We start from the raw sequence: 13,067 nt of genomic DNA on the forward strand, positions 1-13,067 counted from the left end.
TCACACCCACTTTTCAGATGAGAAAAATGAGAACGGTCCTGCTGTAAGCTGCTGTAATCAAGTGAGATTGCACAGAGGGCAGAGGAGAGGGACATGTGGCCAGGAACCCAGAGGGATGTAGCTTTTAGTCCCAAGTGGGTAGACCTGCTATCTTAATTGCTCCCACACACCACTGTCTTCCACGGGACTGGCTCTTTCCGGTTCAGAGCTCTGCTGCCCCAGGGGAACTCACCATATGAGAAGAGCAGGTAATACCGGAGCTGTGACAGGTGTAGAGGGCTGAATCCAGGGCTGGCGGGAGGCTAGGAGCCTACCTGCTCAACTGAAGCAACGTGTGGACAAGTTCCCACATAACCTTGTGGGGGGCAGGATGTAGGGGGAGGCAGGTGGATGGAGGGGTATCCAGGAAATTCAGGAGCTAAACTGATCCCCATCTCCGGATTTTTGTGTGTGCTCTTCCCTCTGCCTAGCGTGCACCTCCCCTGGATTTTCACATATGTGACTCTTTGTTATTTAGATCCTAGGTGAGTTTTTCCCCCTTAGAGAGGTTTACCTTGGCCACGTCCTCTAAGGCAATCACCTGTTATTGTCACATCACCATATTTTAAGACTCCTCCCCTAGAGTGGGAGAGTGGCCTAGTCAGGTGCATTGCCCTTACTCCTGATCGGGTTTTTCCTGTCTATTCGTGGTCTCTCTGTCTCCTCATTCTACAGGGTCAGTTCCCTGCGAGCATGACCCCATGAGACCTCACCTGAGTGCAACAGGTGCTCAGTACTTTTTGAAAGAGCACAAAGGGCCCTGCACTAAGCCATTCTGGTTTTCCAGGCCAATCTCCAGGCACTCCCCTTCCCAGGAGCCCCTGCTCTGCACACAGCACCTGGTCTGAGCAGGGGAGAGGGCCCAGCCATCTTGGCCGCTCGAGTTCTCCTGCGGTGAGACCCTCCCTCCTTCCCAGGCCTGACCGGGCTGCTTTCCCACTCTGGAGCAGGATTCTGGTCAGATTCCACTCGAGGATGATGTCCGAGAAAGATCAGAGGTAGAGGGGAAGCAGTGTCTGTATGGGCTGGGGAAGGGGGGAGGGGAGCCAGTGTGCGGGGCCTCTGTTTCCCAGCCAAGATGGTGGAAGAAGGGGTGGCTTTTCAGAGCCTTCCAACCCTGCTATTGCCAGGAAAATGGGGCATGCGGAGGTCGTGGCTGTTTTCCCCCCGCGGCGGGAACCCAGACTCCGGGGCAGACGCGCAAACCGTCAGATGGACGCACGCAGGCGACAGAATAAAACTTGCGTTTATTCCGACTGTATCGTTTCCGTCTGGGGTACAGAGTGAAGGGTGGTGGGGGCAGAGAGGCAGTACATTTGGTTTTACGGACGCGGCTGATTGCTGAGCCTCTTGTGTGTGATCTTTGGGCTGCCGGGATGAGCCGCTGACTGAGGGAGATAGTGACCAGAGGGCTGCAACAGGGCCCTTCTGGAGCCCTCAGGCCAATCCTGAACAGCAACCGGTCCTGTTGCCCAGCTGGCCCTGTCTTGTCCAAGAATCAAGGAGCAGAGGGCTGAGAACATTTTGGCTCCTAATAAAAGAAAGAACGGCCGAGGGGGGAGGATCACTCAGGGGCTCCGTGTCAGGCCTGCAGACTCATGCGGACGGGCGGGCCTGTGGGAGAAGCAGGTGCGTCTGTCCATGTTCCGTCCTCCAGAAGCAGCGACCGGCCCCCGTGCCACTCCCATGTCCGTGCCGCTTGGCGGGCCTCTTCCCAACCTTTCTTCCCTTTGCAAGAATTGGGCCTACTGATGGAGCTGAGGAAACGGAAAACCTCCCACAGGTCTCCGAAGATGCCCTTTCTTCTCGGTCCTGCCTCAGGTGTGCAAGGAGGTTGGCACCCGCCTCGGTCCTGGGGCCCCGGAGGGAAGCCCCCCAGTGCGGGTCGGAGGCTATGGTGGAGGCTCAGGGGCTCACTGGGCTTCGGGCTGGGAGTGGCCGCAGGGAGCACGCACCCTGCCAGCCTCTGCCAGGCCCCCGCTGAGCCTGGCTGGGCTGTGCAGAAACTGCCGGAGCAAGGGGGAAGCGTGGAGCTCGAGGTGGGGTCCTGGGGCCCTGGGCAGCTCTGCCTCCCCCGTGACCCTGGTGGAGGGCTGGAGGGCTGGGTTCCTGCACTGGTCCACCCCTTCGTACTGCTGGGTAGCCGTTCTTGTGGCTCCATAGCACTGGGGGCCGCCCGCTCCGGTCTGAAGCTCCACAATGCTTCTCTGCCCAGCGGGCAGGGGGCTTCCTAAGGAGGCAGGGGCGGGCTCCGGCTGCCCAGAGCACGGGGTGACCTCCTTCTTTCCAGCCTTGTCTTGGAAACCCTTCTGGTGGAGCTGGGCCTGGCCCACATCCTGTGCCAGGTGAGTGCCCCTGGGGCTGGGAGCCTCTGGAAGCTTCCTTGTGGCTGACTCAATGGAGATAAAGGTCGGGGAGCAAGATGAATCTCTGCTGGAAGGGAAGACCCCAGGGAGGCCCGAGTCTTCTCTCAATGTCTCTGGCCCCCTGGGGGAAGGAACCACTGGGGCTGATTGACCCCCGGCCTCTGCGTGATTTCTGACCTTGGCCTGACTCTGGACCTCAGAGTCCGGAGCATCTGGGTTTGGGCATGCATCCTGGGTTTGGTTCTTGACTGCAGTCTGCCCTCTGACCTCCTGGCCTGAGCAGTTAGGTCCGGCTTTCCTCCTGTCCGTGTTACCGATCTTGCGGGCACCGTGGTCCTTCAGGGGTCCTTGGGACTGGCCCTTGGTGTTTGTCTCAGGCTGGAGGCCAGACATGGAGCTCAGGGCCTTGTGTATAGCCTCCTCAATGTCCAGCAGCCTGGCCAGGGTCTGTTCCCTCAGCCGGGCCACCTCCGCGCCGACCTTTGTCAGTTCCCCAAAGGCCTGCACCACTGAGGCCTCAGGCTTTCGGGGGGCAGCACGAGCCTGAGGAGCCACTCCCAGCTGGGGCACGGTTTCAAAGAGCCTCCTCAGCGCCCGCACGTCCACACTGCTCGCCGCCTCCTTCTCCAGGGCTTGCACCTGGCTCAGGAGACCCTGGAGCTCTTGCTGGCTTCCCTGCAGAAGCCCCGCGTTCTCAGAGGCCCCTTGCTGGGAATCTGCCTCGGGCCTCTCTCCTGGGGGGCTGGGACCCTGCAGCGGTGAGGTGGGGTGACCGTGGAGAGCCGAGAGCTTGCGGGGCTCGGCGCTCTGGGCGTTGCTGCCTGCAGCCTGGCTCTCGGTGGATCTGGAAGCCGGGGCGCCGGGGCCGTGTTGGGGGCTGGGCCGGCTCTGTTCTCTGGAGCAGCAAGCCGGAGGCGTGCATCCCTGGCTGGCGGTGGTGGGGCCGTGGGCTGGCCCGCCGACGGCTGCGTCTCTCTCACCTGGCTTGTGGTCTCCTCGCCCGGCTTCTCTGGAGGAGCTGGGAGACAGAGCTGAGGGCTTGGGCAGCCACTGGGGAGGGGGGATCTGGCTTAGGTGTGCGGGCTTGGGAGGCAGCCGAGGTTTCTTCCTCGGGGGCATCTTGGGCTCCGGGTTTGGGGTCTTTGTCTGTGCGTCCCCAGGGCTTCTCTGGCTGGCGGGGCTGCTGTGGGAGTGGAGAAGGGGGGCGCTCAGGGCCTCGGAGTCCTGCTGGATAGAGTCCTCATCGCGGCGGGCTTGGGCTGCAAAGTCGGGTCCTGTCACAGCAGCTGAGAGAAGAGGAGGAGGAGGAACAGAGGCATTATGGGAGTGCAGGCTGGCACCTGCAGGCCGAGGCCCAGAGGCCAGAGTGCGGTGGGCTGAAGAGGCACCCTTTGCAGCTTGGAGGCCCCCTGGGCCGACTCTTGCCATTGCCTTCTCTGGAGATCCCCAGGCCGTCTGCGTGCAGCCCCCAGGCTCCTCCCACCCAGGCCCCCGACTCAGCCTTGGCCCTTCCTGGAGTGGGCTTGGAGCCTGGGCCCAGGGGGCAGCGTCCCCGCCCCTCTGTGGGAGCTCTCTTTCGGAAGGCTGGACACCCTTTGACGGGTCAAAGGTCCTCACGGGGTGAGCGGTGTAGACGCCATCCTGAATAGTCACCCACCCCCCCGGCAGCCCTCCGGGCAGTGCTTCCTGTTCCCCACTGACCTTTCTGGGGGCTGCTGGGATCCTGGGGTCACCTCCAGCCTTAGGCCCAGCGTTGCCCTGGGCAGCCACGGTGGCCGCAGCCGATGCCTGCCGCTGACCATCCTGACAGGGTGCGGAGGTGGCTCCAGGGGTGGAGGCTTGCTTGTGCTTGCTCAGAACGTGCCGGTGCAGGCTTTGGGCCTCGGCGGTGGCCACCGGCAGATTCTGCATGGCGGCCCGGAGGTCTGGGGTGCCAGGCCCCGGGGGCCTAGCTGTGGTTCCTTCCGACTCGCCCGCAGCTGCCATCCCTTTGTGTCCGGTGCGGCTATCTTCCCGCTTCCCTTCCCCAGCCAGAGGGACCGCCTTCCCCGGGCCCCTCAGATGCCCCATCGCCATGCTGGGGTCCAGAGGGGGCACGTGGATGATGTTCTCAGCTGGGGGCGGCTTCTGGGCCCCCTCGCTGGTGGGCACGGAACCTGGATCAGCTGGTGGTTCCCACCGCAGACTGTGCAGGCCGCTTAGGTCTCCTTTGTCGATGCAGCTGGCCAGCAGCTGCACGCTGCCCCTCTCAGGGGCCCTGCCGGTCAGCCGGGGCTGCAGGGAGTAGGCGGTCAGCGAGACCAGCCCCTGCTCCGTCTCCTGCATCACCAGCCCGGTCCTCGCGACTGAGGCCCCCAGGCCACAAGCCAGCAGCTGCTGGAACTCGGGATCCGCGTCTTCGACATCCCCGCTGCCGCCCGGAGCTGGCAGCCTCAGTGGCCTCAGATGGAGCTGGCCCGCCGGGTCCTCCTGAACGAGCAGCCCCCGCTGGTCCACATCTGGCCGGCGCAGCACCTGGCGCACAATCCTGGGAAGCTCGCCAGACACCAGCTCCTCCTTCCGGACGTGGGGTGCCCCCTGCCCTGGGCCTGGGAGCACGTACCTGGCCAGGCAGAGCTCCCCTGGCCCCCGGGCCTCCATGAGGATGCCTCCATGGTGCAGGATGCCAGGCACAGTGTGCAGAGCCCTCAGGGTGCCCTCGGCCGCAGTCTCCTGCCTCTCCAGCGCCTTGTTGCCCGAGGGGCCCGTGGGCTGCTCCTCCTGGAGGTTGCCCCCTCGGACGCTCTCGGCCGCCAGGGAGCCCATGGGACAGTTCTCAAAGAGCCAGGTGAACTTGTGCACAGAGCCCGCAGGGATGGGCTCGGGGAGTACTCTGGGCCCCTGGTCTTCCCCCTTGCCTGCCTCCAGGGCCTGGAAGACCTCCTTCTGCCGAGACACTTGCCCCGAAGGGATCTCCACGCGGCTGCAGTAGCGCACAGGCCCTCTTCCACAGGGACGGCCCGAGGCCTGCAGAGGCTCCGTTTCAAAGACATGCCCGTCTGTCTGTCCGGCCCCAGCCTGCATCTGGCTGACCTGCAGGTGCCGCTCCCTGGAGCCTTCTGGCCTGTCCAGGGGTTGGGGTGCAAACATCCAGGTGCAGGACCGAGCCTCGGCCTCCGTTGTGGGGTCTGTGACCTCTGACCCCTGCTTCTCTGCCAACTCACTCATCGGGCAGGTCTCAAACAACCACCGGATGGTCCGCACATCACCTTTTGGGAGTGCCTCAGGCCGGGGACCTGCCTGACTCTTTCCTTCTTCTTCCTGGCGTTCTTCCCGTTCCCGCTGGTGGATGACCTCCAGGGGCTGGGTCTCAAAGAGCCACCGGGCCGTGCCTACATCTCCGGCCACCACTTCCTGCCGGGTGATACCCCGCACCACGTCCACGGTCCTGGGGCTTCCGCCTAGCTGGTCCAGGGGCCGTGTCTCAAACATCCACCTGTAGCCCTGCACGTCGCCTCCAACTATCTGCTCTCTGCTGACAGAGGTCAGGGCATGGAGGTGGCCTTTGCCATCCTGCATGGCATACACCGGGGACCCCACGTCCTGGGACTGCCCAGCAGAATCCATTCCTTCGGCTCGGCTCACATTCCTATGGGCCGAAGTCTCACCTTGCCCAATGCTGTCCAGGGGAAGGGTCTCAAAAAGGTTCTTGAAGGCCTTCACGTCCCCCTTCACGCCATCCCTCTGGGGAGCACTCTGAGAGAGGGACAGAGCTGAGGAGCCATCACTGTACAGATGCTCAGACGTGAGCCCTTCCTGCTCCCGGGAACCCACTCGCTGCAGGTGACCCACTTGGACCTTGTCTCTAGGAGTGTCCAGGGGCTTCATCTCAAATAGCCACAGGGTAGAGCGGACATCGCCAGGGACTACTTCCTCTTTGGGTGGGAGCTGTGCCCCAGACTCCTCGTCCCCCTTGAGAGTGTCTAATGCTCGGGTCTCAAACAAATGCTTCTGTTGCTGGACGTCTGGACCAGGAGGCATAAGGTCTGGGGACGCCTGGAAGTCTTTCTCGTCCACCAAGATCTCCCGAATGGCGTCCAGGGGTTGTGTCTCAAAGATCCAGCGGGTTGCGCTGACGTCCGGCCGGGCCCCCTCCTCTAGGGAGATCCCCCGGATCACCCGCACCCGGCTGGGGTCCCTGTTGATGGCGTCCAGAGGCTGCGTTTCGAAGAGCCAGCGGGCAGACCTCACCGCGTTGCTTTGGATCTCCTCCCGGCACGCAGCCTTGACCTCGTGGATGGCACCCTCGGCGTCCCGGATGGCACACAGTGGCTCTGTCTGGAACAGCTTCACTGTCTTTTTCACATCGCCCTTCAGCTCCTGGATCTCTGAGCGCAGCTCCAGGGGGCTCTGCTCCTGGATGGAGGGGCGGGAGCCCAGGCGGTCCAGCGGCCGCGTCTCAAAGAGCATCCTGGTACCCTGGACATCCCCGCTGGCTTCGGGCTCCCTCACCGGGGCCTCCAGCGCCTCGGCCTGGCCGGTCAGCTCATCCAGCGGCTTTGTCTCAAACAGCCGGCGGGCCGCACGAACGTCCCCTCCGGATGGCGGGGGTCCTGCAGGCTCCCGGTCTGTGCTGTTGGCAAAGGAGCCTTCCTCAAATTTGCGGGAGGTACCCTGGACGTCCCCGCCCGACACGGGCTCCCTGGCAGGCGGCCTCTCGCGGTCCCCGATGGCATCCAGCCGCCAGTTCTCGAAGATCCAGCGCATGCACTGGACATCACCCTCGGTGGGCTCCTCAGAGTCCAGGACCTCGGCCAGGTCCTCAGCCACAGCCTCGGCCAGATTCTTGCGGAGCTCGGGGTGGATGTGCCTGTAGAGGCGGCGGAGCTCGCTGGCTTGCCTCTGCTGGTGGAACTTGGAGAAGGACTCCTTGGGGGGCGGTGGCGGCAGATCTTCCAGGCCTGGGGGTGCGGGGAGGGGCAGGTCTTCTGCAGCTGCCATCGGAGTGGCCGGCGTGGGGGCTGCCTGCGTCTGGGCTTTGACCATCCTTCGGAGGAGAAGGGGCAGAGATGAGGAAAGGGCCGGGAGCCGGGAGAAGTCACAGTGGGCGGGGCCAAGGGGCAGAGCAGTCCTGCGCTGACCCGTGTTTAGGGACCCCCCTCCTCTCCAGACCTCACCGGGGTATCGCCCCACCCCCTGCACGGCTGGCGTGTGACAAGGCTTGAACTTCGGGCAAAGCTTCTGCTTTCCCAGAATTACCCGGGCTGCTAGGAAGCAGGCGGGGCCCTAGTGGCCGTGAAACTCTTGTCCTGTAGCCCTGTAAGGGATGCAAACTGGACACGCCCCCTCCTCGCCTTCCTTTACCCTAGTCCGGTTTTCCCCCGTGAGCTGCCAGGTGAATCCTGACCTACAGGGTCCCAGTCCGGGAGAGGCAGGCAGGTCCCTAAACTGGGGACTCCTTTCCAGGGAGAAGAAATTCCCTTTCACAACACCAGAGGGCGCAGTCGCCACTCTCACGGGAGCCCTGCCCAGCCTTTAACCTCTTGGCTCTCCATTCACGCTCCGGCCCTTCCAGGCCCCACCTGGGGCCTGGGGCCTGCCAGGTAAGGGCTTTGTGTGCCATACCCCGAGACTCAGAAGGTCTGAGCTTAGGGGGACCTCAATCTCGAGGGTCTTCTAGCCCAGCCACTCACAATCAAAGACGAGGAAACTGAGGCATAGAGACAGTCAGAGCTTTGCTAATGAGTTCGGTGCTCCTAGACCCTTTTGGGGGCCTAGCTCCCAAGAAATAGGAGGGGAGGGGGCGCGAAGCTGTCTTCCTGGCTGTGGTCCCTCTGTTCCCCCACAGGCACCCCCAGGAGAGCATGGGGGTGACACCCACAGGGAGGGAGGGCAGCGGACTGAGGGCTAACTGCAGAGACAGCCTGCCCTTGCTCACGCAGACTCTTCCCCAGCTGCACACAGCCGGCCCCAAACTCCTGTACTTCTCTTTCTCCCCCTTTCACATCAGTCAGCTTCCCCCAAGGCACTGTTTCCCCCTAGCGCCGCCCCCCCTCCCCACGGCCTCCCACCCCTCCAGCCCTTCTCTGGTCTCTGTCCTCTGTGTGTCTTATCTGTCTTGTGACAGGTGTACTGACAGTCCTCATAGGCCAGTAGGGAAAGAATGAGAAGCACGTCCCCCCTCCCGCTGCCCCTGACCCACCGCTCAGCTCCACGCTCGTGCTAAATATAGCGGAGGTCCTGGCCTCGGCATGGCCCTGGGCTCTGGCGGGAGGCTCAGGCTCGCCACTGGGCCCCTGGGCTCCGTCACCCACCTCATCTTCTCTGCCCGGGGCTCCCTGATCCTGCCCCCTCCTCCTGAGGGGATATCAGGCCCCTGGCCTGCAGGATGACCAGGGCTGGGGCCTGGGGGTGGGGGGAGGGGCAAGGACACAGGCAGCGGGGGGGGGGGGGGGGCAGGACATCCTCTTCGTGGCTGCCTCAGAAGACGTGGTGGCCTGAGACCTGCCTGTCACCCTCCTTCTGAGGTAGCCATCCGGCACGCCCACCAGACATCAGAGCCCCGAGGAGGGAAACGTCGAACAAAACCTGTAGCCGGAGTCTCGGGGCACGCTCCGGGTGGTTCCTTTTGTTTCTGAGTTCTGATGGGAAAAAAGGCCACCCATGCTTCCCTGTCCTGTCACTACCCGTGCGGCCTGAGCAGATGGCACGTATAGGTCACCAATTCTGCCCCACCGCCGACCCCAGGAATCTGCAGAATCTCTGCTATGGTTACAAATTGTTAGAATCATCGGTCCAGGGATGTCAGAACTAAGGACACTCAGAGGTCAAGGAACCTAACCCCCTCATTGTTTAGCTGGGGAAACTGAGGCCCAAAGACAGGAAGGAGCTGTTCCAAGGGGCTCCATAAGACAAGATCTGAAGCAGGTTTTCTGACCCCTGGCCCTTTCACCCCTGCCCCTGCCTGGACTGAAACTCCTGGGGCTTAAGTTTCTAAAGGGCAGGGACAGGCGTGGGGTGTGGTTGGAATCAGAACCGGACTATCAGACTTAGGGTCAGACCTGAACCCCAGAGCCTGGCCTCCTAGGGCTGGGCCAGCCTCTCAGGGTGACCCCACCTTTTCTCTCAGGTCTGCTTGTCCTTGACTCAGCCGCCTCCACAGGCCTCAACATCTGGGAAGACTCAGATTTGGTCTCCCCCCCCTTGTGTCCCCAGATCTGCCCCAAGGGCTTTCCTACTGGGCAAGACCGTGGCCTGGGGCAAAGTCGGCCTCCCACCCCAGGCTTTAGGCCATGATATGTGGGGAGCTGGGCTCAGGCCAGCCCTGGGAAGATATTCTGGTGCCAGATATGCCAAGACTTTCGCCCACAACAGCTGGGCATGGGGTTTGTCCTCACTAGGTGGAATTGGGCCTACTTCCTACCCTCCAGCCCCCATGTCCTCTCACCTCTCTTGGGTCCCTCCTTCCTCCAGACTTTGGGCCTGCCTGGGGCTCCCCTGAGAGGAAACCCTGAAGCCTGAGGAGCTCCATACCTGTGTTTTAAAAATCGCAACTCCAGGCCACCTCCTCCTGAAAGCCTTTCTGGATTATGCCAGACTGGTAAGAACCTGTCTCTTCTGTGGGACTCAGGCCTGTGGCAGCCACTCTGAGACGGGCCATGGGGCTCATGCTAATTCTCCTTTAATTTCCTCATGGAATCTTTATATCAGAACCCCCCCCCCCCCCAATTCACCTACGACCTCCTTCCTCTGCCCAGAGCTACCCCTGATATACACTACCCTGAGAGCCATCCCAGAGGGGATCCCAGCCCAGAGAGCCAGCCTGCCATGGAAACACAGGGAAAAGACTCACCTGGAGATCCCACTTGGCTGAGGGGGTGCTTGGGGGTCTGTCTTTCCCGTCCGGCTTCTTGTTCACGGCCGGTCCTGTTCTGCTGGCCTCGTCCGATGCCGTCTCACTGCCCTGGCTCGGGTCTCTGTCCTCTGCCAGCCCTAGCCGCTGCCTTTATCTTGCTGGCGATGGGGTGGGCCAGGTGGGGGTGGGGGCGGGGGGGGGGCGGAGAGAGGCTAAGTTCAGAGTATGAAGTGGCTTAGTTATTTTTAGGGCTTGTGGAAGTTCCCCTTCCATCCCAGGGAATCAGTTACATGTCCTTTCTGCTGGGAGGGGAAGAAGAGTAGGGACAGCTTCATTCATTCAAATTGCATCTGAGGACTGGGGTCAGTGACTCAGCTCTGGGGCGGGGTGCAGGTGTCCCAGACTATTTTGAGGGAATGAATAAAGAGGGGCATCTGACACCTGGACGGCCCCTAATCCCATGTGCTGCCCCCCCCCCCCCCCGCTCCACACTGGCCTCTGACCACTGCTGATGTGTGTGTGTCCACTGTGCAGGGGACTGGAGGCCTCTTGCGGGCAGGCCTGTGCCCTCTCCTCCTCTGCTCCTGGCCTGGACACTTCTAGGGGTCAGCCCAGCTCTCCTTCTCCCCCATTCCCTCGGTGCCAAGGATCTCCTCTCTCTTCTCCTTCCTCTTCCTGCCCCACAGCACCCGTCTACACAGTCCGGAGTGCAGCTGGATTGGGGGAAAGACATCTGAATTTCCAGGCTTCGACTCTTCCCTGTGTCCCTGAATTATCAAAGAATTCCGCGGGATGGTTCTGTGGTTTTCATAGCAGATTATCTGGGTCCTTGTTTACTTTTGGGCTCTTCCCTCTGACTCAGGGCCCAGACTTTCTGGGAACGGAGGGGAAAGGGAGGGGTAGCACACGGCGAGCTGACTGTGGGGTTATTTCTGACCCTGGAGTCATCAGCTTCCCAGTCACAGACAGACTGGAGTGGGGTGAGGGGGTGGGGTGGGAGGGGGTGTCATGCCTCCCTCTTCTTGGCCTTCCAGAACCCGAGGTGCTTAGCAGGGTTCGGAGATCCTGACATTTAGACCAGGAAGGTGAGGGGTGTCAGGGGGACCATCCCGAGCACACAAGAAGGAAGCCTTTTGCCCAGGCTCTGGGTCTAAGGCCGTGCAGGTGCATTCTGTTACCTGGCAGAAAAGGTCTCCCTTCTGACATCCTGGATGCCCTCTGGTGCCAGGGAGCGATCCAGGCACTGCTCACTTTTTCCACCGTGTCAGCGTGAGTCATGCTGCACTAACCTGGGGGCAGAGAGAGGGGCATCTGGGGACCCCTTTTCTTACATCCACTCCCTCTTTTGGCCTCCCCTGTCCTTTTCTACCCCTCTGCCTGCTCCCCGGGCTTTTCCTGAGCCTCTGGTTTGTTCTTATCTAATACACCGTGCTTTTCAATGTAGTCACCACTAGCCATAGGGGATTCTTGCTTATGTTTAAATGGAGGGAAATGAAGTAAAATTAAAAATCCAGTTACACCATCACACGAGCCACATTTTGAGTGCTCTGTAGAAACATACTGGACACATCCTTGTGGAAAGTTCTTTTGCACTGCTACCGACACTGAAAATCTCATAACAGCGCATGTTCCCCTCTTTGCCTTGGCTGTTAGGAAGCTCCGAGCTACATCCAGAGTCTAGCATGGAGAGCTTGTGCGCTGCGTCCTGCGTCATGAGGGTCTGTCTCTGTGAGGTTCCCAGAATAAAGGACTTTCAGTTTTATTTTATTTACTTTTTATTTTTAATTTATTTTTAATTTTTTTTCAACGTTTATTTATTTTTGGGACAGAGAGAGACAGAGCATGAACAGGGGAGGGGCTGAGAGAGAGGGAGACACAGAATTGGAAACAGGCTCCAGGCTCTGAGCCGTCAGCCCAGAGCCTGACGCGGGGCTCGAACTCCCGGACCGCGAGATGGTGACCTGGCTGAAGTCGGACACTTAACCGACTGCGCCACCCAGGCGCCCCTTATTTACTTTTTAAAAAAATGTTTCTTTATTTTTGAGAGAGAGAGAGAGTGTGCACACAACGGGGGAAGGGCAGAGAGAGGGGGGACAGAGGATCTGAAGCAGGCTCTGTGCTGACAGCAGACAGCCCGGTGCAGGGCTCAACCTCACGAACCACAAGATCATGAGCTGAGTTGAAGGCAGACGCTTACCCGACTGAGCCACCCAGGCACCCCAAGAACTTTCAGTTTTAAAGCTGGGAGCCTCCAAGAACACCGTCACAAGCTGGTCACCCTATGTGTAATGATCCCACAGTGCCACATCATCAAGGTGTCAGTTACAAGGCCATCAAGTCACGATTTATCAGAGCATCTTTGGTGGCCACACTGCACGCCTTCCTCAAACCATCCGGGGAATGAGGCTGGAAATAAATAAATACACGGAGGTTGAATGTCTGTGCTGATTAATTGATCTTCGTCACAAGGGGGAGGGGCCTCGCGGGGAGGGTGGAGAGGGCAGGCTGTTTTCAGGGGCCAGTCCCTCCTTCCGGGGCGGGGGGGGGGGGGGGCGCTGCTCCTCCGTCAGCCCCTCCCTCCAAGCGGGATTGGCCGGAAGTTCATGGTCTCCCTGCAGAGCTGGCACGCGGTGGCAGAGCTCAGATGAGCGGCTGGTGGCAGACTTGGGGCAAGTTTCAGGAGGGGCGGCGTCCAGGAATGATTACAAGGCAGACTGCCTGAGTTCGAATCCTGCCCGTGACACCCACCAGCTGTGTGAGCTTGGCGAGTTACTTGTCCTTCTCTTCCTCAGTGTCGTCATTTACAAGGTGGGGATAATCATCGTGCA

General features: G+C 61.0%; 2 protein-coding genes across 2 annotated transcripts; both read right to left on the bottom strand.

The window, feature by feature from the left end:
• Positions 1–1,267: 1,267 nt before the first annotated feature.
• LOC115524004 (xin actin-binding repeat-containing protein 1-like) lies at positions 1,268–10,285 on the bottom strand. The gene is made up of 2 exons (XM_030330319.1): positions 10,237–10,285; positions 1,268–3,691 (listed from the first exon to the last, which is right to left on the bottom strand). The coding sequence occupies exon 2, from the start codon at positions 3,522–3,524 to the stop codon at positions 1,953–1,955; it is 1,572 nt and encodes a 523-aa protein (XP_030186179.1). The 5' UTR covers positions 3,525–3,691; positions 10,237–10,285; the 3' UTR covers positions 1,268–1,952.
• LOC115524003 (xin actin-binding repeat-containing protein 1-like) lies at positions 3,627–10,290 on the bottom strand. Its single transcript, XM_030330318.1, has 3 exons — positions 10,237–10,290; positions 4,107–7,431; positions 3,627–3,691 (listed from the first exon to the last, which is right to left on the bottom strand). Exons 2-3 carry the CDS (start codon positions 7,428–7,430, stop codon positions 3,683–3,685), a joined length of 3,333 nt encoding a protein of 1,110 aa, XP_030186178.1. The 5' UTR covers position 7,431; positions 10,237–10,290; the 3' UTR covers positions 3,627–3,682.
• Between the last annotated feature and the right edge of the window lie 2,777 nt (positions 10,291–13,067).

This window comes from Lynx canadensis, chromosome C2, assembly GCF_007474595.2.
Source record: "Lynx canadensis isolate LIC74 chromosome C2, mLynCan4.pri.v2, whole genome shotgun sequence".
Taxonomy (NCBI): Eukaryota; Metazoa; Chordata; class Mammalia; order Carnivora; family Felidae; genus Lynx; species Lynx canadensis.

Excerpts from the sequence above, each read along its gene's own strand:
- LOC115524004 (XM_030330319.1), bottom strand. The coding sequence starts at position 3,524 with ATGCCCCCGAGGAAGAAACCTCGGCTGCCTCCCAAGCCCGCACACCTA.
- LOC115524003 (XM_030330318.1), bottom strand. The coding sequence starts at position 7,430 with ATGGTCAAAGCCCAGACGCAGGCAGCCCCCACGCCGGCCACTCCGATG.